At 39.8% G+C, this 26,264-nt stretch overlaps 1 protein-coding gene across 4 annotated transcripts in view; it reads right to left on the bottom strand.

Annotated features, from left to right (window-relative positions):
* washc5.S (WASH complex subunit 5 S homeolog) overlaps positions 1-20,468 on the bottom strand; it is a 56,817-nt gene extending 36,349 nt beyond the window's left edge. For 2 of the 4 annotated variants that reach the window (XM_041568015.1, XM_018223956.2), the window contains exons 1-13: positions 20,264-20,468; positions 18,250-18,486; positions 16,635-16,780; positions 14,642-14,726; positions 11,752-11,852; positions 8,701-8,893; positions 7,186-7,338; positions 4,235-4,348; positions 3,940-4,111; positions 2,623-2,750; positions 2,266-2,395; positions 1,568-1,680; positions 1,281-1,447 (exon numbers count right to left, since the gene is read on the bottom strand). In XM_041568015.1, coding sequence (XP_041423949.1) covers positions 1,281-1,447; positions 1,568-1,680; positions 2,266-2,395; positions 2,623-2,750; positions 3,940-4,111; positions 4,235-4,348; positions 7,186-7,338; positions 8,701-8,893; positions 11,752-11,852; positions 14,642-14,726; positions 16,635-16,780; positions 18,250-18,435 — 1,688 coding nt within the window. In that variant the 5' untranslated portion in view covers positions 18,436-18,486; positions 20,264-20,468. Of the gene's footprint in view, positions 1-1,280; positions 1,448-1,567; positions 1,681-2,265; positions 2,396-2,622; positions 2,751-3,939; positions 4,112-4,234; positions 4,349-7,185; positions 7,339-8,700; positions 8,894-11,751; positions 11,853-14,641; positions 14,727-16,634; positions 16,781-18,249; positions 18,491-18,875; positions 18,897-20,263 lie in introns of those variants that run through there. The other 2 variants (XM_018223957.2, XM_018223958.2) reach the window with 2 other exon arrangements.
* Between the last annotated feature and the right edge of the window lie 5,796 nt (positions 20,469-26,264).

Raw genomic sequence — 26,264 nt, forward strand, 5'->3', positions numbered from 1 at the left:
GGATTATTTACATGAAGCAGGATTTTACATATGAGCTGTTTTATGAAATATCTTTTTATAGAGACCTACATTGTTTGGGGGTATAGTTTTCCTTTAAGTGTTGATGAATAACATGGCTAAGGTAGGAGCTGATCCTTACTGGTCACTTTGCACAAACCCCACTATGGTGTAACTATTGGTTTACAGGTATTGCAGCACTGCATGCTGGGGAAACAGCAGGTCTGGGAAAATTGTGGTAATCATAATATTTCTAAATGTGTTTTTCTTTGTACTCATAATATTGGTGATGTATGGGAACAAGGCAAAAGGCTCAAGTTTTGATAACCTTAAGCAAGTTTTTCGCCTTCCCACAATTCAATGGCTGCAATACTTAGTAACGTAGTAATGCAAGGTTCTTCTAAAGGCCTATTAACGAATATATATGCTGCTCTTTATGACAAACTATTCATCCAGACAAATACAAGAGTCCTCTGCACTCAACCCATTATCAATATATTTAAGACCGAGACATTTTGTGCATACTGCTACTGAAAAATGCCTTACCCTTTAAACAAAACAGGGATTGTTTGTCCATATATTGCAATATATTTAAGCTGGCCAACTACGGATTGAGGGGGAAATGGGAAGCTGACCTGGGACCTTTAGACGATGATGACTGGGAAGAGCTTCTAGATTCACCACTTTCGGCTTCCCCTAATTATAAGGATTGAATGATACAACTATACTTTGTCCCCAGAACATACTATACCCCTGCTAAGCTACACCAGATATTCCTTCAAACTTCTTCTGAATGTCCTCGATGTCATTCAGAAAATGCCACACTGCTTCATTTGTTGTGGGATTGTACTGCCCTGAATTCATATTGGACTAAGCTCTTGGATAAGCTCGGTCCTAGAAGGGTAAGTCCCAAGAACCCATCAAGCGTGTCTGCTGCATGTTGGGCTTAAAGAATTGTACACACGATATCGAAGTACTCTAGTCGAGGAATGTTTATTTCTAGGGAAAAAACTAATAACAAGAAGGTGGAAAAAGTCACTGCCTCCCACCCATGCACAATGGCTGTCCGAAGTCAACCACCTATGCACACTGGAAAATGTAATATACAAATCCAGAGGATCCACTAAAAAGTTATAAAGTAGGAGCTGATCCCATATACAGATGAAGAAGGTGCGTTATAGCCCAACACACTAAACCATAGATTATTATGTACTTAATTTAATACTCTAAACGTCGGGCAATCCATTCCAAAAGGGAATCCTAACAAGGGAATAAAACATTACCTGTCGATCAGCTGCCAGGCGTATGAGAGATCACCCACAATCTCCATAGTGATTAGAACTTCCTCTTTAATGTTAATGGTGCGGATCATCTGATGGAGGAACTTGCGGGTATCAGCTAAAAACTGGCACACTTGAAGGTTCGTCTCCAGCTGGTGGAATTCTTGGACCTTCACGTCAAGAAGTAAGAGGAATAGTCCATGAGGGATGCATCATTTCGGACAAATTTGCTACAGTATAAAATGTTTTGCTATTTAAAAAATGTGGTACAGAGCTAAAGAGGTACCTACTTCTTCAAGTGCCTGGATGAGCTGAACAGTCTTTCTCCCAGCCGCGGTGGAATCATCATAATTTAAGGAGTGGATTTGTTTGGCAATCTCTCTGAACCAGGATTGCAAGTGCTCTGAGAGTGTGGGGAAACAAATAAATATTTTAGATCTAGCATGGGTAATATATGCTCCTCCATGTATTAAAGGGGTTGTTCACCTTTGCATTAACTTTTAGTATGATGAAGAAAGTGATATTCTGAGATAATTTGCAATTGGTTTTCATTTTTTATTATTTGTGGTCTTTGAGTTGTTTAGCTTTTCATTCAGCAGCTCTCCAGTTAGGAATTTCAGCAATCTGGTTGCTAGGGGACAAATTATCCTAGGAACCATGTACTGATTTGAATAAGAGACTGGAATATGAATAGGAGAGGCCTGAATAGAAAGATAGGGAATGGCAAGTAGCAATAACAATACATTTGTAGCTTTACAGAGCATTTGTTTTTAGATGGGGTCAGTGACCCCCCATTTGAAAACTCGAAAGAGTCACAAGAAGAGGGCAAATAAATTCAAAAACGATAAAAAATAAATAATGAAATACTCCCAGCATCCCCAGATGTAAATTAGTGCTCTGATCCCCCGGGGCAAAGATAGATTTTGTGATGACTACAGATCCAGTTGCCCAAAGTTGATACACATACAAACAAATGCAGCTCTTGTACCATTTTTCTCTACCCTGGTAAGGGGTTTGACTCCAGAGAAAACATCCGCAAGCTCCGTCATTCTTTCTGATCCTTCTCTCTTATAGCTCTCCCATTTGTTTTGCTTCTCTGAAAGCATCTGTTTGAACATCTGAAAGCAAATGAAAAAAATATGGCTGTGCACCATTGTGTGTCCATAGGTTCTACCTGCTGTTTGCTACTGTAGTCCTCACATACATAGTGAGTGACACACAGTATTACCAAGGACATTTTTTGGCCCAAAGCATCCAAGTTAAATACTCTGCCCTCCCCTAGAATGGGCCCTGACTGGTTGCAACCCTGCAGAACAATCTGTGAATTCTTTGCCTAGAGTTGTACCTCCTTTAGCAAGAACTCAAACTGTGCAGTATCCAGCAGCAACTGGAACAGAATCTTCGGGTTGTACTTGGAATCAGCAAGAACCTGATCTTTCACCTGGCGAAGCCGTTTGTTGTTTGGATCATAAGCTACGAGAAAGAGAAGAACTGGATAAGGTGCAGGACCGTAAAGCACGTTGTATGAATTTACTATGCAGGGCTTTGCTAGATGGTGTGGTGCATTATACTGTGCACCCAGCCCACAAGCAGATCCAGACGGGGATTCAAAATAGGCCTTGGCATTGTCAGAGGTGAGCCCAGTGTCACTGGTTCAATACCAGTGGGATTCCTGCTCTTGCCATTAGTCTTTGCTGTTTGCACAAGGACAACAAGCCCTGATTGCAATTGACTTATTAGGTTAAAGGGATTCTGTCACAATATTTATAGTGTCGTTTTTATTTATAAATTACACTGTTTCACTGCAAATAATTCACTCTACAATATAAAATTGAATTCCTAAACCAGCAAGTGTATTTTTTTTAAATTTATAATATTGGTGTGTAGGTGCATCTCAGGCCTGGTCATGTGCTTTCAGAAAGAGCCAGCACTTTAGGATGGAACTGCTTTCTGGCAGGCTGTTGTTTCTCCTATTCAATGTAACGGAATGTGTCACAGCGGGACCTGGATTTTACTATTGAGTGCTGTTCTTAGATCTACCAGGCAGCTGTTATCTTGTGTTAGGGAGCTGCTATCTGGTTACTTTCCCATTGTTCTGTTGTTAGGCTGCTGGGGGGAAAGGGAGGGGGTGATATCACTCCAACAGCAGTACAGCAGTAAAGAGTGACAATTTTATCAGAGCACAAGTCACATGACTGGAGCCAGCTGAGAAACTGACAATATGTCTAGTAGGGATGCACCGAATCCACTATTTGGGAATCCCCGAATCCTTGGTGAAAGGTTTGGCCGAATACCGAACAAATCCTAATTTGCATATGCAAATTAGGGTCAGGAAAGGAAAAAGTGGAAAAAAAATCTTCCTTTGAGATGAAAAGTCACATGATTTCCTTACCGGCCCCTAATTTACATTTGCAAATTAGGATTCCGACAAATCCTGCTGAAAAAGGCAGAATACTGGCTGAATCCCGAACCAAATCCTGGATTTGGTGCATCCCTAATGTCTAACCCCATGTCAGATTTCCAAATGAAATATAAAAATATGGAAATGGATTTCAGTGCAGAATTCTGCTGGAGCAGCACTATTAACTGATGCGTTTGAAAAAAAAAAAAAACAAGTTTTCCCATGACAGTATCCCTTTAATGATTTGGCTCTTGGCCTTACCAGAATCAGCCGTGTGAAGCATTAGCCACCGGATGGCGACATTGCAGTCGCGCAGACAATTCAACAGCTTTGGGATGTTATCAAGCACAAACTCCTCTCGGAGAAAGCCCTCCTTCAGGAACTGCTGAACCTGGGGGTGCAGGCTCTCAATAATTTTTGCATACCTGGACGACTGTTTGGGACAGAAACAGAAGAATTGACATTTGTTAAATAGTCTCAGAGAGAACGTCTGGATTTCTTATATATTAGTCACAAAGGTTATGAGAAACACTCATCCGAAGCCGGTCACTCATACCTGCTCCTTGATATTGGGCAGGTCCAGTGTGTAATTCAGAGCAGTCTTTGCAGCCTTGTAGGGCTCCCAGACTTCCATCAGATTCACAGTAATCCCCATATAGATGCTGATAACCTAAGAAAGCAATCAGAGCATGGCATTTATACTACTATACTACATTCCAAGGCAAAATAACATCATTAAAGGAGAACTCAACCCTAAAAATGAATGTGGATAAAAATGGCATATTTTATATAGTGAACTAATTGCACGAGGCTAAAGTTTCAGCTTGTCAATAGCAGCAATGATCTCAGTGGGCTCTGATTGGCTGTTGAGAAGCTAATCTTAGGGCTGTAATATAAGCTGATGCTACAGGTTTGCTGATTATTAAATTCTGATGCTAATTGCACTGGTTTCTGTGCTGCCATGTGGTAATTATCTGTATTAATTACTAATCAGCCTTATATTGTGACATTTCTATTCTATGTGTACTGTATATTGTGAGTGGGTCCCTAAGCTCAGTAAGTGACAGCAGCACAGAGCATGTGCAGTGAATCAGCAGAAAAGAAGATGGGGAGCTAATGGGGCATCTTTGGAGACACAGATCTTTACTGCTAAAGGCTGTGGTTGCCTTGGGCTGGTACAGAAGCACAAAACATAATGCAAAACATTTGTAGCTATTTCTTTAGTTCAGCTTTAGTTCTCCTTTAACACAAGTTAAAAATATACACACCACTGATCTCTAACAACGGGTTACTAACAAAAATTCTAGGTCTGACTACATAATAATCGGACTATTTAGTCAGAGCAAAAGGTCTCTTTTAGTAGGAGAAGGAGGAATATTACAGTGAATTTGACAGTGGGGAAGACCACGGAACCAGCTGATATATTACAAGTAACAGTTGATGCCAGCATAGATGGGGAAGGAAATGGTGGATGAAATGTTCCTTAATTGCGATGTTTGCTAGTTGCTTCATCATACAAGCTGATTGCAGAGGCGCACGGACATTTCAGATGTGGAGTTTACTAACAAACTGAAATTGCAGCTATATGACCAGGAATCTGTCACAGTATCATGAAGTCACGGGAGAATCTAATAGAGAATAAAATTCTCTGTATTCAAATTACCCTGGGAGTCCCCTAACTTGCATGGATTGTGTTCTCAAGTTAGTCTTGGTTATTAGTACCCTGGCCTTGAGGGCAGATCCACCTGTTTGGCTGTAAAGCTGGCCATAGATGTTGAGATTTTTAAAAGATCAGATCCTGATCGTGAGACCACGATCTTCTCAGAACGATCGTACGAATTGACCATCAACTAAAAAGACCAATTTGCCAGGAAAACAAAGGGGAGCTGCCTGCTTGGCCCTGCAAACATAGAGAGATTGCACTGGGACCGACAAAGATTTTTTGACCTGGCTGATGTCGGCCGAAAAATCGTAAGATGTACGATCGTTCGAATCCCACTAACCGCACGATAATTTCGAAGGATTGGTCGGGCTTTCCTAAAATCGGTCATTCGGCAAGAAGAATCGTTGCGTCTATGGGGAGCTTAAGAGCAGTTCTTTGTTTTTCTGTGCTGTGGAGTGATATCTCTATGTTCTCCCAATGGTAACTACCTTTTTACAAGTCTCTAAAAACTCAGTGATTCCTTTGTTCAGGGTTCTGACTCTTTCACAATGTCAGAAGGGATAGAAAAGAACCCCCACTTGATCAGTTAAACTAAAGCAGTCACAATGTATTTTTTACACACTTGTTAAGTCCCAATTAAGTTATAAGCACTTGGATAAACACCACTAATTAGTACATTAGGTTGAGTATATCACTTGGTAATAAGTTATAAAGTGCAGTGCAATAAGTTAATTGGATTTTTAAAAAAAAACTCAGAAATCCAAAAGGATCTATATTGCAATAGACCATAGAATTCGGACGAGACCCCTTCACACAGATTTGTACCCTACCAAATTAATCAATTATATTGTGCCAAATTGATTAAGTGCCACCCCAAATGATGACTAAAATATTAATAAATAGTTACTATGTTATTAAATAAATTGCTTGTATTAAAATTACTAAATTGAGAGAATTAATTCATTAAATATAAAAGTGCTAAAAAGTGCTGTATTGGTAAATACTCCTACGTGAATAGTAAGTTTCAATTGATTCAATTAAATAGACTGCCAATTGATAGGATAAAAACCGAAATCAATGCACCAATTCATGAAAAAGGAGGAAAATGAAATAAGAGGAGGTGGAGTTGTCCCAAAACTGCTCCCTAAATTGTTTCTATCCCTGGGACACCACAAAGATGGAGAAGGCAGAGTAACCGGGACTGTGGTCTCAGTTTTTAAGCTGGGCCCTAAGCTGGTTTGAGAAGCTAATATATCTGACTCTTTGTGAGTTCAGAATCCACAAAGCTTGTGCCAAATAAACTTTGTCTTAAACTAGGGATGCACCGAATCCAGGATTCGGTTCGGGATTCGGCCTTTTTCAGCAGGATTCGGCCAAATCCTTCTGCCAGGCTGAACCAAATCAGAACCCTAATTTGCATATGCAAATTAGGGGCGGAGAGGGAAATCACGTGACTTTTTGTCAGAAAACGAGGAATTAAAAAATGCTTTCCCCCTAGGGTTCGGATTCGGTATTCTGCCGAATCTTTCACAAAGGATTCGGGGGTTCAGCCGAATCCAAAATAGTGGATTCGGTGCATCTTAAACCTCAAGTGGTCGCGGTTTCCTGAAATTTCACGACAAGCCTTTCCCAAACTGTTGCCACAATGTTCAAAGAACGGAATTGACAGGGAATGTCATCATACCCAGTAGCCCTAAGGCTTGCTTTCTATGGAATTAGGGTCCAAACCATGCAACACAGTTGCAGACCATTATTTTTGTTCCATCAAACATTTCGGTTGGCGCTGATCTCCTTTCTGTTTCACACCAAATAATCAGTTACATAACAGGGCCGGATATACTCACCCAGTTATCGGGGAAATACTTATCCACTATTTCCCTCATTTTGGCTTGGTGGGTTTGCAAAGTTGGTGGGTGGAAGTAGAGGATGACATACAAGATGGCAGCCTGTGTGGCAAGTGCTGTACTACGGTGCTCTGGCAATGGATAGGCCGACACCTAAAGAGAAAAAATAAAGGACCCCCTATAACTGTACAGAACATTTGTACTACTAATAGTGGAAAAGTGTTTTTTTACTCCTGGTCTCTTATTTGCAAGTTGAACTTTTGCAAACTCGAATGCCTACAGGACACATTGTAATAAAAAGGCAAAATTAAATTTAGCAAATCCCAGTTTGCTTAAAGGGATACTGTCATGGGAAAAAAAGGTTTTGCCCCCAAAATGCATTAGTTAATAGTGCTGCTCCAGCAGAATTCTGCACTGAATCCATTTCTCGAAAGAGCAAACAGATTTTTTTACATTTAATTTTGAAATCTGACATGGGGCTAGACATATTGTCAGTTTCCCAGCTGCCCCCAGTCATGTGACTTGTGCTCTGATAAACTTCAGTCACTCTTTACTGCAAGTTGGAGTGATATCACCAACGTCAGAACAATATCTAGTATAGATAAATCTAAAAACAACTGGACTTGCTGAGTAATCAATGAAGACGTTTCACTACTCATCCGAGCAGCTTCTTCAGTTCAACTGACTGGTGTGGGAAGGTAACCAGATAGCAGCTCCCTAACACAAGATAACAGCTGCCTGGTAGATATAAGAACATCACTCAAAAGTAAAATCCAGGTCCCACTGAGACACTTTCAGTTACATTGAGAACGAGAAACAACAGCCTGCCAGAAAGCAGTTCCATCCTAACCAGGCAAAATGACCTGAGATGCACCTACACACCAATATTACAACTAAATACACTTGTTGGTTCAGTAATGACATTTTATATTGTAGAGTGAATTATTTGCAGTGTAAATTTAGAAATAAAAACAACATCATAAAAATCATGACAGAATCCCTTTAATTGATTTTCAATTTCAATACACTCTACTATACAATGCTTTGCTAAACATTCTCTGTGTCGTTTAAAATATAAGTACGATATTTGTCCTGAGCTATCAAGAATACACCTAGCGGCACATTTATTAAGGGTTTGAATTTCAAATTCATGTTAGTTTTTTAAACTCCCATAAATTCGAATATACTCGAAATTAGACTGTGGGGTTTATTTAATAAAAAAAAAATATCTTAAACTCTGATACAGTAATTCGGCAGGTTTTAGGTGGCGAATAGTTGAATTTGAATTCTTAAAGATCCAGAGTATGATACATCTCGAAAATAGTTTTTTAAAAAAACACTCGAATCGAGTTTTTATAATTCCCTAGTCGAATTTGACAATTTTGACCATAAAAATTCGACCCTTAATAAATCTGCTTCCTAGGGTTACTAACATGTATATGAATATAAAAGAAAAAAAAGTATGTACATACTCCATCAATAGCTGTCACATTAGGGACATCAAAGGCTACTCACTTGGTTATAGATATCATCGGATCTCAGTCTGCCAATCACCATGCTAATAAAAGTGTCACTGATTGGCACCCGGCTGAAGTAGCTCTCTGGGTAATTTGGGGGTCTTTTAGCACCTGGCTGGCTGGAGTAGCCCGTGCTTCTAAGCAGCTTGCAGATATCATCCATATTTGAATCAGCAGAGGACCTTGCTGCACTGAGGACACAAGGATACAAAATCATTTTAACTCCAAAGCAGTAACAATACACACAAAGAAGATATAAGAGAACAAGGTCTAAACGTTTGTATATACACTGGGGAAATTTTGCACTGTGTTAGCACATAAGTCTCAAAATTAAATGAAGCTCTCCCTCTCTTCAGCAAAAATACAGCGAGACATTAAGGGGCCGATTCACTAAATTCGAGTGAAGGATTCGAAGTAAAAAAACTTCGAATTTCGAAGTATTTTTTGGGCTACTTCGACCATCGAATGGGCTACTTCGACCTTCGACTACGAATCGAAGGATTCGAAGTAAAAATCGTTCGACTATTCGACCATTCGATAGTCGAAGTACTGTCTCTTTAAAAAAAAAACTTCGACCCCCTAGTTCGGCAGATAAAAGCTACCGAAGTCAATGTTAGCCTATGGGGAAGGTCCCCATAGGCTTGCCTAAGTTTTTTTGATCGAAGGATATTCCTTCGATCGTTGGATTTAAATCCTTCGAATCGTTCGATTCGAAGGATTTAATCGTTCGATCGAAGGAATAATCCTTCGATCGTACGATCGCAGATTTTGCGCTAAATCCTTCGACTTCGATATTCGAAGGATTTCAATTCCTAGTCGAATATCGAGGGTTAATTAACCCTCGATATTCGACCCATAGTGAATCAGCCCCTAAATATTTGCTAGAAAATACAGAGTAGGTGATTTTATTGGCTAATTTAGTAGATTATAAAACACAACCTTCCTACAGATAATGCTCAACCAGGATCCTCTGTAAAGGTTAAAGAACCATTAACACAAAATTATTTAGTTAAAAATGTATTTTATGCCCCTCTAACAATGAATCTACCCTGCACAATGTTTTCTATTTCCAGTGCTTTATGTACAATTACTCGGGATGCAACAAATCCACTATTTTGGATTCAGCTGAACCCCTGAAAGCTTTGCGAAAGATTCAGGCAAATACCGAGCCAAATCCAAATTTGCATATGCAAATTAGGGGTGGGAAGGGGAATACTTTTTTAGCCAGGCAGAAGGATTCGGCTGAATCCTGCTGAAAAAGGCTGAATCCCGGATTCGGTGCATCCCTAACAATTACCATTAAAAAAGTTCTCTTCCTGTTCTCTAAAAAAAACGATAAGAGCGACTTCAGTTGTGCCAGACACCTACGTGCGGGCTCCACAGCAACTCCGGACATCACCTCATCAAACCGGAAGGCAGTTACTAAAGCTTTAGAAAGGATTTTCTCTCCCCTGCATTCCTGCAAATTACGTTCCGAGGGGAGGGTGCATATTGGCATTGTTACTTCCATATTGCTGTACTGCAAGTTAAGTGCTGCGAGCAGGTGAAAGAATGCGCAGCAGACGGACAGTGGATTTATGCCTGACCTGGGTGCTGCCTTCCCTGCTCGCAGCACATATAGCAATAAATCTTGCTGCGTTAAAACACAACAGGAGAGAAAATCCTCCCTAAAACTGCAGCAACTGTCTTCTGGTTTGAGGAGGTGATGTTGGGAGCTGCTGTGGAGCGCGCACGTAGGTGTCTGGCACAACTGTAGTCGTCCTATCGCCTTTTTTAGAGAACAGGAAGAGAACTTTTTTAATGGTAATTGTACATAAAGCACTTGAAATATGAAACATTGTGCAGGGTAGATGCATTGTTAGAGGAGTATAGATTACGTTTTGAACTTAATAATTTTTAGTGTTACTGGTCCTTTAATGTAATAAACACTTATGAGGTGATGGAAATCCTGAGTCAAGTGTAAGAAAGTTAAAGCATGTCCACTTTGTGCAGATTTCACAAACCCCTAGCTGCATCAGGGTGTTATATCCACATCTATTCGCATGTCACAACGCTACCTTTAATTAAACCTCTCTAAAACGGAAATGGTTTTTTTCCCCCCCAATTTACATCCATAATAACCCATAAGTATCTATCATAGTAACAATTCCACTATCACTCCATCTGTGCTTTGGGGTTATCCTAGATTCTACCCTGTCCTTCACTCCTCAGATCACGTCTAGACTACTGTAATTCTCTATTAATTGGCCTTCCCCGGCAGAGACTGTCACCTATCCAGTCTATAATGAACACTGCTGCGAGGCTCATACACCTCAGCAACCGCTCCTCCTCTGCCTCGCCATTCTGTCAATCCCTGCACTGGCTTTTGCTATCTTTCAGAATCAAATTCAAATGAATGACCCTGACATTCAAAGCACTTCATAACTCTGCCCCTCCCTACATCTTTGAACTCATCTCTATATACTCACCAACCGCTTACTACGCTCCTCTACTGACCTGCTACTCAACTCTTCTCTCATTACCTCCTCACATGCTCACATTCAAGACTTTGCAAGGGCTGCACCCATCCTCTGGAATTCTCTCCCACAGTCTGTCCGACTTTCTCCCAAACTTCTGCTTTCAAAAGATCTCTTAAAATGCATTTATTTAGAGAAGCCTACCCTCACTCTGTTTAGCTACCAAATGCAATACCATATGCTACATCTCTCACCTGCTTATATTTGATCTTGCCCACTCCCGCACCTTGTGTCTCATTTCCTTCCCCTTTAAATTGAACATTTTTTTGCGCAGGGCCTTCCTCACCTTTTGTACAGGTACTGGTTATGTATGTAACTGTATGTTATATGTATGTAATTAATATGATTTCTTTGTATAACCACATTTATTTTACAGCGCTGCACAATATGTTGGCACTTTAAATGGCAAACACAGTATAACAATTTATAACTATAAATATTTGCCAGTAGGTGGTCTAATGACTTACCGCGTCTTTCTTACAAATGTCAAAGCAACATTACTGTGATGTTAGAATTTCCCCCGTGATGCCTACCTGTATCTATAATATGAGACCAGCATTCTCTCCCGCACCTCCCCTTCGATCTTCTGGTCTATTACCAGCAGCATCACGCCATACAGATACAGCGCCTCACACTGTTGAAACAGGACAGAAAATAACATTAAAACAAATCAAGTAGAGATCAGACAATAATGTGTTAAGTGGGAAGCCTAACCTGGATCTAAAAAAAAAAAAGGCAGTTTATGCCCTTTTTATGCAAGCTTGTGCTTTAGAGACCACTGAGTGGCCCCTCCAAAAAACACAAGTTAAAGGGCATGTAAAGTCTAAAATAGAATAAGGCTAGAAATGCTGTATTTTATATACTTAATATAAACATGAACTTACTGCACCACAAGCCTAATCAAACAAATAATTTATGCTTTCAAAGTTGGCTACAGGGGGTCACCATCTTGTAACTTTGTTATACATCTTTGCAAGACTAAGACTGTGCACATGCTCAGTGCGGTCTGGGCTGCTTAGGGGTCGTCATAAACAAAGCTGCTTGAGTTCTGCATGGCTGGGAAGTAAGGTGGGGGCTCCCCCTGCTGTTCATAAGTATGATTGTTTCCCTGCTGAGCAGTTAGGGACCGTCTGACAATTCCTATCCACAGCAGTAAATGAAGGGAGAATTTCACTGCATACAGTCAGGTTTCTTATAGAAACGGTACACATTTCTTAATTAAAGTATATTGGAGGTTGGTTTCTTTTTTTAAAGAAAGTAAAAATGGGATTTTTTTTTTTTTGCCTTTACATGCCCTTTAAGAAGCAAAGGGCCAAGGACAGAGCCCTGTGGTACTCCACTGGTCCTACTGGAAAGTCTTCTAATAACCACCACTCTTTGTAATCTATCCTTCAGCCAGTTCTCTATCCAAGTACAACTTCTATGTTCCAGGCCAATATTCCTTAATTTAATCAGTTACCTTCTGTGTGGTACAGGTATGGGATCGGTTCTCTGGAAACCCATTATCCAGAAAGCTTTGACTTACGGAAAGGCCGTCTCCCATAGCCTCCAATTTATCCAAGTAATACAATTTTTTTTTTTAAATGATTTCCTTTTTCTGTGTAATAATAAAACAATAGCTTGTACTTGATCCCAACTAAGATATAATTAATCCTTATTGGAAGCAAAACCAGCCTATTGGGTTTATTTAATGTTTAACTCATTTTCTATTAAACTTAAAAGTATGAAGATCCAAATAACAGAAAGCTCTGTTATCCAGAAAGCCCCTGGTCCCGAGCATTTTGGATAATAGGTTCCATACCTGTACTGTATCAAAGTCTAAGTAGATCACATGCACTGCCACCTCAGTGGCAATTACTAGCAAGATCTATAAACCAGTATTACCCCCGTGCAAAAGCTTTCCTACTACTGATTTAAAACTAACAGGCCTATAGTTTTAAGGCTGAGAACAGGAACTCTTTTTAAATAATGGCACCACATTAACAAAATCTCCACTGCGAGAAATCAAACCATTTGGAGAATGCATGTGGCGACACCACTTAGCAATTCCAATCTTTCCTGCGACCAGATAGATAGTTCTACCTTTATCTGAGGATTCAGCAGTAAACTCTGGCCAATGAAGGCAGGCAATCAAAATTCTTGGTCAATCAATAGAGTATTTTGCCGTTATCGGTTCGCTCATCTTCCTTTATACATGCACCAAATATCGTATGAAACTTTGTTTTGTATGATAATATCTGTGTGTGTGTGGCTACCTATAAATGTCCCGATGCTCATAAAAAGTAAATATACAAGTTTTATTCAATCAATAGTAAAAATTTACAAACATAATGACCACGTATGATCCACCTCATGCGTTTCACACCCTTCGGTGCTTAATCATAGGAATTTCTGCCAGCAATTACTCGATACCAAAATTTAAAACCTGCCCACCCATTTACTTATAAAACCAATATTAAGGTTAATTCTTTCGTTTACAATATACAGGGAACAATCTTGTTCCCTGTATCATGTATAAGCAAATATAACAGCAAATGTTATCCTGTGAGGCACCAATCTTTTTCCATTTGACGAATACTATTTAGGTAAAAATTACTAATAATTACAGTAGTGGAATTAAGTTGCCAACACTAAAATTACACATTGTTGTAGAATATTCAAATTATAAAAAGTGTACAATGTAAGACATACTCATTGTTTTACCCTTAAGAGTTATTGATGTAAATATACATAAACCAATCGCATCACTAAACTTAGCTAAAAATTAAGTATAACATGTAACATTGAATTCATAATTTAAACCTAAAGGTAATCTTGTTTGTAGATGGAAAATCCAAAATACCTCCCTCCTTGGCAATAAATTCATAAGGTCTCCTCCCCTAATCTCACTCTGAAAAGCTGAAAAGTATGAGGTATGCCCACCATTACACTGCGAGATATGTCTGGTAATATTGCTCTTCTCCGATGCTCGTGGATTTCTGATTTCACTTAAATGTTCCTTTATCCGGATCATACGGGGTCAGTATGTTTGTCATTTTTACTATTGATTGAATAAAACTTGCATTTTTACTTTTTATGAGAATTGGGACATTATTTTGGTGTATTTGAAATATAATGATGCTTTGGAAACTGGAGCAAGTCCCTTATACTGCCTCAGTTTGGACTGGCAATTCGGACCCCTCCAAGCTTTATATTATCTTTTGGAACCTATAATGTGTGTTCATGCATGTCTTGAACAATGAGAACATCTGGTACTAGTCCCAAAATGTCTATGCACTCAAGGCTTGTGCTCCTCATGGATACAATACTGGCAAGTTGGTTCCCTGGTAATGAAGGTAAAAGGATTGTATAAAACAAAAATCACATTTTTCTTTGCATCAGCAAATGTTCTACAATAATTAAAAGCCCACGGCCATTACACACCAGCAGCTGTTTCCCATCCTCATTCAGAAGCACCGTTTCCAAGGTTTGCTGAATGTAAATTCCTTCATTAAGATCCTCCAAATACCTGAAATGAACAGCAGCAGAATGTGAAATATTCTTAGTTAAGGCACAAACAACAAAGAGACAGGGCAGAGAGGTAGTGCAAACCTGATATTCAGCTCAGTGTTACATGACGATACTGAATCCTATTTAATATTATAGGACATTTAGTTCTAAACTGTGGCAGTTTAAACAACAATGATATAAACCCATGTATTTATGTTTATAAAATGCCTTTTTCCTCTTAACAGAAGTCCTATGTCTGTTAAACGTACAGCCCCCCATAACTTAGTTCCCAGACAGCTCCAGTAGAGCGCATCCATCCTTGTGCATGGATAAACCAGAACCAGTGTAGCACCGAGTAGAGAAGTTGGAGCCGGATTGTCAAAGTAAAAAAAAAAAAAAAAATCACATTTTATTTTCCATAATTAAAAGGAAGGGCCTGATGCGTTTTGTGTCTCCAAGGACACAGTCATATGCTGAACACTGAGTACATGGTATTTAAAAGAAAAGCAGCCAATGGGAAATGTGTGGGTGGAGCTACTAATGTACCAATCATAAGAAAGTCAGTCCAATGGAGCATGTTTGAACACCCCCAAGGTTTAAAGGACAACTAAAGCCTAACTAAAGAAGTAGCTAGAAATCTTGTACATTGTGCTTCTGTACCAGCCCAAGGCAACAACAGTCCTTTCAGGGAAGATCTGTGTCTCCAAAGATGCCCCAGTAGCTCCCCATCTTCTTTTCTGCTGATTCACTGCACATGCTCTGTGCTGCTGTCACTTACTGAGCTTAGGGACCCACTCACAATATACAGTACACATAGAATAGAAATGTCACAATATAAGGCTGATTAGTAATTAATACAGATAATTACTACATGGCAGCACAGAAACCAGTGCAATTAGCATCAGAATTTAATAATCAGCAAACCTGTAGCATCAGCTTATATTACAGCCAGGGAAGCTCATTTTCTGCTGGATAATTAGTGACGAGCCCTAAGCTTAGCTTCTCAACAGCCAATCAGAGCCCACTGAGCATGTGAGTGTCACAGACACTTTCCAAGATGGTGACCCCCTGTGACAAGTTTGAAGTCCTGGATCATTGCTGCTATTGACAAGCTGAGACTTTAGCCTCGTGCAATAAGTTCACTATATAAAATATGCCATTTTTAGCCATATTCATTTTTAGGGTTTAGTTCTCCTTTAAAGACAAAAATAAATAGGAAATACAAAATGGATATGCAAAATAAATATAACAAAAACAATGAAAAAAAAGAGAAAAAGAGAGAGAGTGACTATTAAACTTAACAAGAGACATCAACATCAAAATTTAAACCAAGTGGCTGCCTTGTTCCTAAATAGAATATCCATTTGATTTCTATTTTTAAATATAAATAAATATTCCCACCCCTTATGTTAGAGATTACTTTATCTATGCCTTTGACCTTCAGAAAAGAGGAAGTCCTGTTATTGCATTCCTTAAAATGTCTGCCAATAGGTGTTTGAGATTCCTTATTGTTAATACTAAGAATGTGCTCTCTTTACTCTGTTCCCTACACACTGGTTTTCCCTTTTTCCAGTGTATTGGTGTGCATGTGCAGTGGCGTAACTATAGAGAAAGCAGACCCTGCAGTCGTAGGGGGCCCCAGGAACAGGGGGCCCGCACTGTGGGGTCTGCTTCCTCTATAGTTAATATAACCTCCAATTCTGATCAGCCGCTTCCTTATCTGTGGAGAGGAAAAGGGGACGCAAGTCAGGTGGGAGTGGGCGGAGTCAGGTGGGACAGGGGTGGGACATGGGCAGTGCAGAGGCGGGACAGGAAGTGGGTGGGAGGATGGGGATCTGAGTGCATTGGGTGGAACACTGCTCTTATGTTAAACTCAAGGCTTGGAGACAGAAGGAACCCATAAGGTGCTCATCTCAAAATGAGGTACCTGTTCAAATCAACAATATACTTGTGGACACTTTCAAAAGCCAAGTAAAATCTTGTGAGTATTTCTATGTTGTTTTCACGGAATTCTTCATCCAGATCCTGGAGCTCTGGTTTGGCTTCCAGTCTCCCCTCACAGAGCTCAGGCCCCTGCAGACATAAACATTATTTTTTTTTAATTATTATTATTTTTTTACCATTTTAACAACACATGTAAACATGAAATAAACCCAAAAGGCTGGATTTGTTTCCAATAAGGATTAATTATATCTTAGTTGGGATCAAGTACAAGCTACTGTTTTATAACTACAGTGAAACTTCGATTCTAAGTAGGGATGCACCGAATCCAGGATTCTGCCTTTTTCAACAGGATTCGAATTCGGCCGAATCTAATCCGAATTTGCATATGTAAATGAAAGGGAAATCACGTAACTTTATGTCACAAAACAAGGACATTAAAAAAAATCCCAACTTTTACTTTCCCTCCTCTAATTTGCATATGCAAATTAGGATTCGGTTTGGTATTCGCCAAAATCTTTCATGAAGGATTCGGCCGAATCCCAAAAAGTGGATTTGGTGCATCCCTAATTTTAAGTACCCTGATTTTAAGTTCCCCCACATATTACATTTGTTTTTGTGGTCCCATCAATTTATAATGCATTTTAATGGGTGCATTTCCCTGATTTTAAGTAATGTTTTCCCAGATTTTACATAAAAATGTTGTCCTGATGTTCCCAAAAACTGCTGTTTGTCCTCTGTGTCTGTTACGGTTAGTGAAATAAAGAGGTTTAACATACTAACCCGATATGGTTCTGCCTGTAAATAGCCAATTCCAATTAGTCTGCACAGATCACTTATTGATTTAGGTTGTGCAATGTGACTGACAGAGAGATCTTGCACATACCCCACATAATGTAACATTAATGCTGCAATGTTTAACCCTTGTTATTAACCAGTAACTATTGTATTTTAAAGTAAAATGGGGTTTCTACCGTACAGAGAAAAAGGAAATACTTTTTTAAAATTTGGATTATTTGGATAAAATGAAGTCTATGGGGGATGGCCTTTTCCGTAATTCATAGCTTTCTGGATAATGGGTTTCTGGGTAACAGATCCTTTACCTGTATAACAATGTTTCCTTTAACAATCTTTTAATCAAAGTAGGGATGCATCGAATCCACTATTTTGGATTCGGCCGAGCCCCTGAATCCTTCTCAAAAGATTAGGCCGAATACCGAACTGAATCCTAATTTGCATATGCAAATTAGCGGAAACATTTTTTACTTCCTTGTTTTGTGACAAAAATTCACATGATTTGTCTCCCTGCCCCTAATTTACATATGCAAATTTGGATTCGGTTCGGCCGGGCAGAAGGATTCGCCCGAATCCTGCTGAAAAAGGCTGAATCCCGAACCGAATACTGGATTCGTTGCATCCCTAAATCAAAGCCCTTCTAATGATTACCCTTGTCATACTGATGCTGTAAAGCCTTTCCAGCAAGATGCCCAGGCTCACTTAGACCTAGAGCCTGTGCAGGATGGTGGATCATTTGAGAACCTGCTTCCTTTTATATCATTTCTCCCACCAAAAAAACATAAGAATGAATGAAAGCTCTTTACCTTGAAGTAACTAAAATCGAATATGATCTCTCCATATTTCTGCTGATCTGCTTTGTCTTTAAGCCGGAACACACTGGGGACAAATTCCGAGAGCCGTAAGAGTTCTGCTATGATGGCGTTTCCTCGGGACACAATGCGCAGAATGGCTTGGCCACAGAGGTTATTCTCTGCCAGGAAATCAACCATTTTGCTCACACTCCGCAGCACCAAAAGTTAGAAGCAAATATATCCGACAAGCTGGAACATAAAAAGTCTTTTTAAAGGGGCTGTAAAAATTGTTACAATATATAGACTTGTGTTGAAGTTAAGGTCTACCTATTGTTTTATTTTTTTTTTAATACATATGTTTATATTTTGCCATTCTAAAGCACAAATTTGAAAGTTGGGCTATTTTCGATGACATTACCCCTCCTCTTCCTTTATAACCTATATTTAAGGGAACAGTAACAAAAAATTAAAGTGTTTTAAAGTAATATTTGATGTACAATTTCTAGCTGTGCCTTTTCTCCTTTTTTGAGCTTGGAATGGCTGCCCCCGTGGTTACTCAGCAGCTTCCTTATATAAACTATATTAGCCTTTCTGAAGAAAACACAACATTTTAAGTACATTATAAATAAATTACTTACAAAAATGTCAAATTTTGGAGTTACTGTGACTTTAAGCAGCAACCCTTTGAGTGGCTCATTCACAGGGGATTCTCAGTGGACTGGTAATTAGTTTGATCAGCTCTTCTGTGGCACCAAAAGTGACAAGAAGTGAATCTGGCTTCAAAATCTTGTTAAGTGCAGCTTTAAGAGTGGCCCTCGGATGCCCACTGTTTCACGATTTGCACATGCGTAGTAAACAGACGGTATTTTGGTCATAGTGTTTTATTTTGTTTTTGTGGTTTTGGAATTATTTACATTTTCCTTTCTGCAGCTGTCAAGTTTGCAATTGTAACAGCTATTTGGTTGCTGGGGCTTTACTTACCCTGATGAATAGCAGAGAAGCCAAATATAAAAACAAACAATAACAAAATGAGGACAACTATGATTTTTTTTTTAGTATGTACAGTTGGAGGAATAGGAAGGCCAATTCATTCAAAATCCTCCTAAGATATAAAAAAACGACCAACTGAAAAGCAGCTTACAAGAAGCCCATCTTTAACTCATTTACAGTTGACTTAAAAGGGAACTTCCTCGTTCATGTGGGATTTGCAGTAAAGATTTTGCTGAGATTCCTTTTCACCTTTATCCACCCCCCCCCCCCCGTGCAGAGAGGCATCTGCTCTAGTCCCTTAGTTGTTGCAGAGTCTGTACTCCAGCCCCATCTATGTGTATAGGAAGCCAAGTAGGAAACAGCCAAGTAGGAAACAGCCAAGTAGGAAACAGCCAAGTAGGAAACAGCCAAGTAGGAAACAGCCAAGTAGGAAACAGCCAAGTAGGAAACAGCCAAGTAGGAAACAGCCAAGTAGGACCAGCCAAGTAGGAAACAGCCAAGTAGGAAACAGCCAAGTAGAAAACAGCCAAGGAGGAAACAGCCAAGGAGGAAACAGCCAAGGAGGAAACAGCCAAGGAGGAAACAGCCAAGTAGGAAACAGCCAAGTAGGAAACAGAAAACAGCCAAGTAGGAAACAGCCAAGGAGGAAACAGCCAAGGAGGAAACAGCCAAGGAGGAAACAGCCAAGAGGGAAACAGCCAAGAGGGAAACAGCTAAGAGGGAAACAGCTAAGAGGGAAACAGCCAAGGAGGAAACAGCCAAGTAGGAAACAGCCAAGTAGGAAACAGCCAAGTAGGAAACAGCCAAGTAGGAAACAGCTAAGTAGGAAACAGCCAAGAAGGAAACAGCCGAGTAGGAAACAGCCAAGTAGGAAACAGCCAAGAAGGAAACAGCCGAGTAGGAAACAGCTAAGAAGGAAACAGCCAAGTGGGAAACAGCTCAGTAGGAAATAGCTAAGTAGGAAACAAGTGAGAAGGAAACAGCTAAGAAGGAAATAGCAGTGACAGGCATGGACAGATCTCAGGAGCAGCCTTACCGGGGGGGGTCTCTGCTGTAAAGGGAACGTTGGGGTCCTCTTCCTCTTTCCCACAGTGCATCAGGGCCGAGCAGTTGCCATGGTATCCAGCGCCCAATACCCAGTACCGAAGAGATCTGCCATGGCACACCCGCAGAACCCTCAGCTGCCTGTCACATGACCTGCCAAAGCACAGCCGTCACGTGCCTCGGCGGCCAATGTTGATGACGTTCCAGGGACGCCCCCTGCCATAGTAACTGATGTAGGGGTAGGCGGGGCGTTCGGAGAGCGGGGAAACAGGAAGGAGGGTAGTGGGCGGTACTTGTGTGAGTGCGGGAGGTTGGTACATTAAATAATATGAAGTTTGAGTCGCTATTTGAGATGGGAACGAGGGGTGCTTATTACACAGTACATATTTGGGGTTGGGAGCGTTGTTTAAGCCGAGGTTCTCCTGTTCTTGTTGTACTACAGCTCCCAGAATCCCCAGTGGCCGCGGCACAGCCGTGTGTTGCAGTTGCTCGGGGAGACTGATAACCTTGTATATCAGGTAGAAATGAGCAGTTTTGGCTCAATATTCGGACTTCTTGCCCCCTGGATGGTTTGTTGTTTTTTTATTAACGATAAAGTTTGTTTTGTCTATTAGAAAACTCAGTGTATAACGTGTAATGTTTCTTGTAATGTCATTAAAGCGGGACATTCTTCCTCCACAATATCACCAACACACCTGTTTCTTTCACAAACAACAGCCAACTAATCCCTGCCCTTATCCATACCTCCCAACATTTTGGAAGTAAAAAGAGGGACAAAAATTTTTTTCCCGCACGTAGCGCAGCAATTTTTTGACCACACCCCTTTCTGTGGCCACACCCCCTAATTACCATGGTTTTTTTTTACAAAATTTGGCAGGTTATGAAAGTTTGAAAATATTTCTCCTTATCTAAACTGTTTTTTGTGTCTCAAAATTGTTACAAAGTATCTTATTTGCACCTGTTACCTGTTCTGGGCTCTCTGCTAAAAGCCAATTAAGTGAGAAACTTTGTTTCTTTTTCTGGCTGTTCAGTGCAGAGAAAAGAGGGACTTTCCAGTACAAACGAGGGACTGCGGGTTGAGCTGTCAAAAGAGGGACTGTCCCTCCGAAAAAGGGACAGTTGGGAGGTATGCCTTATCCTATCCCGTTGAGACTATTGCAATCTCCTCCCAACTGCTCTTCCTGACTCCCATCTCTCTCCCCTCCAATCAGTCTTCAACTCTGCTACTGGGATCCTCCTGTTCTCTCCTCACTGGGAACCTGCTCAACCCCAGCTAAAATCTATATCATGGCTGCCTGTTAATTGCACATTGCCAGTGGTTCTGCAGTTGTGTGATGAAAGCAACATCTGTCTGTTTACAATCTGTGCACCGGTGGTTCTGACTCTTGAAACAGTGTAGCAGGAAGCAGCTGATTAACAGACCTGGAGGAAACGTTGTATTAAAGCATTTCAATCATCTCAGAATTTCTGCTGATATAATATATATATTGGCACTACTGTGCAGTTGTTCCTTTGTATGCAGTCTGCCTCCTGTCCCCTGGGGCCACTCGAAAATTGGGGCATGGATTGCTCAGGGGCGCTGCACCAATGAGACAAGACTCTCGCCTCAGGCAGCAGCGCCCCCGCATGTTATCAGCTCCAAAAAACACTCCTGGTTCCTTTAAAGGATAAGTAAACCTTTAAAGTTGATGAGGTTGCTATTCTAAGCACTTTTGCTTAGTACTTTCATTATTTATTTTGGTTTTATTCCAAGATATTAAGGGATACATGTGCTGTTAATATGAATAAATTTTGTTACAACAGCGCCACCTGCTGGTCAGTTTCCCACCAGTCTGACCACCAAGTAGTCAAGGAAGTTGTCAGGAGAAAGAAAGAGGCTGCTCTGATGTTCTTCTGCTTAGGGAAGATTTGAGAAAGGTTTTTTTTTTTCCTAAGCAGAAGAACATCAGAGCAGCCTCTTTCTTTCTCCCATGAAACTCCCATGAAATCAAAATACAAATCTCGAAAAACATTTTCAAAACTTGGGTGAATAGGATCGACCCGAAAACTTGAATCGAATTCGAATCAAGTTTTAAAAACTCGATTCGAGTTTTTTTATCCAAAAAAAAAATTCAATGTCTGGAAGGCTGCAAACAACCCCAAAGTGATCCGAGGACGTCTCTCATTGACTTAAGCAGCAATTCGGCAGGTTTTAGGTGGCGAATGGTTGAATTCGAGATCTTAGAGGGCCAGAGTATGATAAATCTTGCAAATCGAATTTGAATTTTTTGAAAAACTCTCAAACTCGAATTTGAATCACTCCCTAGTCGAATTTGTCAGTTTTGGCCATATAAAAACTAGAAAAATTCAAAATTTTAATTTTTAATTCGACCCTTGATATGGGAACTGTTATCCAGAATGCTCGGAACCTGGTGCTTTCCATATAACGGATCTTTCTATAATTTGGATCTTCATACCTTAAGTCTACTGGAAAATCATGTAAACATTAAATAAACCCAATAGGCTGGTTTTGCTTCCAATAAGGATTAATTATATCTTAGTTGGGATCAAGTACAAGTTACTGTTTTATTATTACAGAGAAAAAGGAAATTATTTAAAAAAAAATTTATTATTTGGCTAAAATTGGGTCTATGGGAGACAGCCTTTCACTAATTCTGAGCTTTCTGGATAATGGGTTTCCGGGTTATGGATCCCATACCTGTATAGTTATATAGTTGTAGATTTCAAGCTGGTCTACCTTAGTGTATGAGGAGTTAAGTGCGGGCAGTATCGGTCAGCTCTCTAACCCTGCTGATCTGACTCTATAAATGCGTTAAATCAACCGCACTCCTGTAATTCACTCCTACTGCAATGGTGGTGCTGGGCCTCCGTTGACCCGGCAAGGTCCCACAGCAACAGCAACTTTTGTTCACGGATTCACACACACAATTTGCTGCAGTTGGGGAAATAACTCCTGTTTTTTATTTTTATATCACCAACAGTATTAACGTTTCGGGAGGGATACACCCTCCCTATAGCCCTCTCTCAGACCCAGAGAAGGGTCTGAATACTTTTCAAGATGATGTATAGTATGCAAGGGCTATAGTACAATGACTGCTGCAATCAAAGCTTCACGTTTGTTGCTATGGGATCTGTTATCCAGAAAGCTTGGAACCTGGGGTTTTCCAGATAAGTGGGAATTTCAAGCTCTTTCATGCAGCACTGTACTGTACTGATTCCAGTACAAACAAAATCTAAAAAAATAACTGCCTTTTGCACAAATTCTGCATGTAGAGAGACATGATGTCTGGTGAGTTTAATAGAGTGAGCTCTAATACATCTTATAGGCAAAAGGAGGCCCCCTATAAGATATATTGGATCTAACTGTCAATGAATATCTGACACCCAACTACTGCATGAAGAGAGAATGAAGAGAAACAGATGCTGAGAGAGGAATAGTGAAGATTATTTCAAAAACGGTACAGAATATTTAATTGATTTTATTTAGAAAACTTCTTATGTCAGTGTGCTGAAGCTGATATTAAATTTCCATTTTCACAATAGTTCCCCCTTTAAGGAAAATAAGGTGAGCATGTGCAAATTGGCACCAGTGCTAACACATACCAACCAATGAATAGTAGAAGAGGTAGAATAGTAAAGCAAATGATTTTAAGTGCAGTCTCTGACTGGGGGTCCTCCATTGATACAAGTTTACCACATTCACTCGGGCAGTTTTTGGTTATTTCCACTAGGTGGCAGCATTGTGTTATCCAGTAGAATAGAATGAAATAAATGCTCTGATGCTGTCATAGTAAATCTGCGAATAATTTTGTCGGAGCTCAAACATTTAGGAGGAAAGCTTTAGAGAAATTTGTAAGTTTAACAAGAATGTGCCGGCACTGCTGATGGTATAAGCGAGGCAGCTACTCGTTACAGATAGATTTGTGTCTGTAACCTGCACAGTTTTGTGGTTTTCACTTAGATAAATAATATCTTCCTTTAGTGGATGAGCTTGTCCCCCCCCTCCTAAAAGATCTGTTCCAGTAACATCACAGGGTGTTAGAGAGAAACTACATCTCATGGTGGTACAAACGAAAGGGTGGCGACCAGGAAAAATCTTCCAAAGTGGAACCAAATATGAAATAAAAGTTCGTCTTTATTGATCCAGATTAAAACAGTATATGCAAGCGGGCAGGGAGAATAGCTTGACGCGTTTCGTGACCAATACGTCACTTCATCAGAAGCCTGACGAAGTGAAGTAGGAAACACAAGGGTTAAAGGGGTGGTTCACCTTTAAGTTTACTTTTGGTATGTTATAGAATATAAAAAAAATGAAAACCAATTGCAAATGGTCTTAGAATATCACTCCCTACATCATACTAAAAGTTAATCTAAAGGGAAACAACCCCTTTAAAGGGATACTGTCATGGGAAAACATGTTTTTTTAAAAACGCATCAACTAATAGTGCTACTCCAGCAGAATGCTGCACTGAAATCCGTTTTTCAAAAGAGCAAACAGATTTTGTTATATTCAATTTTGAAATCTGACATGGGGCTAGAGTACATATTGTCAATTTTCCAGCTGCCTCCAGTCATGTGACGTGTGCTCTGATAAACGTCAATCACTCTTTACTGCTGTACTGCAAGATGGAGTGATATCACCCCCTCCACAGCAGCCTAACAACAGAACAATGGGAAGGTAACCAGATAGCAGCTCCCTAACACAAGATAACAGTTCTCTGGAAGATCTAAAAACAGCACTTAATAGTAAAAGCCAAGTCCCACTGAGACACATTCAGTTACATTAAGTAGGAGAAATAGCCTGCCAGAAAGTAATTCCATCCTAAAGCGCAGGCACAAGTCACATGACTGGGGCAGCTGGGAAACTGACAATATGTCTAGCCCCATGTCAGATTTCAAAATTGAATATAAAAAAATCTGTTTGCTCTTTTGAGAAATGGATTTCAGTGCAGAATTCTGCTGAAGCAGAATCAGCACTATTAACTGATGCGTTTTGGAAAAAACATGTTTTTCCATTTTCCATGGCTGAAATGGTTGTGCTTTTTACTTGTTTTTTGGCTTTTTTTAGTCTAATTTAGCTGCCCAGGAGAGTCACGTCAGACAGATCCAGTCCTTTATCCCCCCATATGGGGTTTATATGAGATATTGGCTGAGCCCCACACAGATATAGATCATGGAGACTGTCAATAAACTACTCATTTAGGGTATCATAATGAAAGGTGCACAATTTGCCCAAACCAACTCATTTATACGTTTACTGTTAAAGGGGTGGTTCACCTTTGAGTGAACTTTTAGTGTGATGTAGAGAGTGATGTTCTGTGACAATTTTCCATTGGTTTTCATTTTTTATTATTTGTGGTTTTTGAGTTATTTAGCTTTTTATTCAGCAGCTCTCCCGTTTGCAGTTTTAGCCATCTGGTTGCTAGAGTCCTAGAAACCATGCATTGGTTTGAATAAGAATTGAATATGAATAGGAGAGGGCCTGGATATAAAAAAAATAGCAATAACAATACAGTTGTAGCCTTACAGAGCATTTGTTTTTTTTGTTTTTTTAGATGGCGTCCGTGATCCCCATTTGAAAGCTGGAAAGAGTAAGAAAAAGGCATTAAGACCAATTGAAAAGCTGCTTAGAATAGGTCATTCTATTCTGGAATGACCCCCATTTGATAGCTGGAAAGAATCAGAAGAAAAAGACAAATTAAATGCTATTTAAAAAAATAATTAAGACCAATTGAAAAGCTGCTTAGAATATGCCAATTGTGGAATGACCCCTATTTGAAAGCTGGAAAGAATCATCGGAACAAGGCAAATAAAAAGCTATTTAGAATAATGAAGACCAATTGAAAAGCTGCTTAGAATAGGTCATTCTATTCTGGAATATCCCCCTTTTGAAAGCTGGATAAGAAATTAAACAGTTTAATAAGAAATTAAACAGCTATTAAAAAAATAATGAAGACCAATTGAAAAGCTGCTTAGAAAAAAGTCATTCTGTA

The sequence above is a fragment of the Xenopus laevis genome, chromosome 6S (assembly GCF_017654675.1).
Source record: "Xenopus laevis strain J_2021 chromosome 6S, Xenopus_laevis_v10.1, whole genome shotgun sequence".
Lineage (NCBI taxonomy): Eukaryota > Metazoa > Chordata > Amphibia > Anura > Pipidae > Xenopus > Xenopus laevis.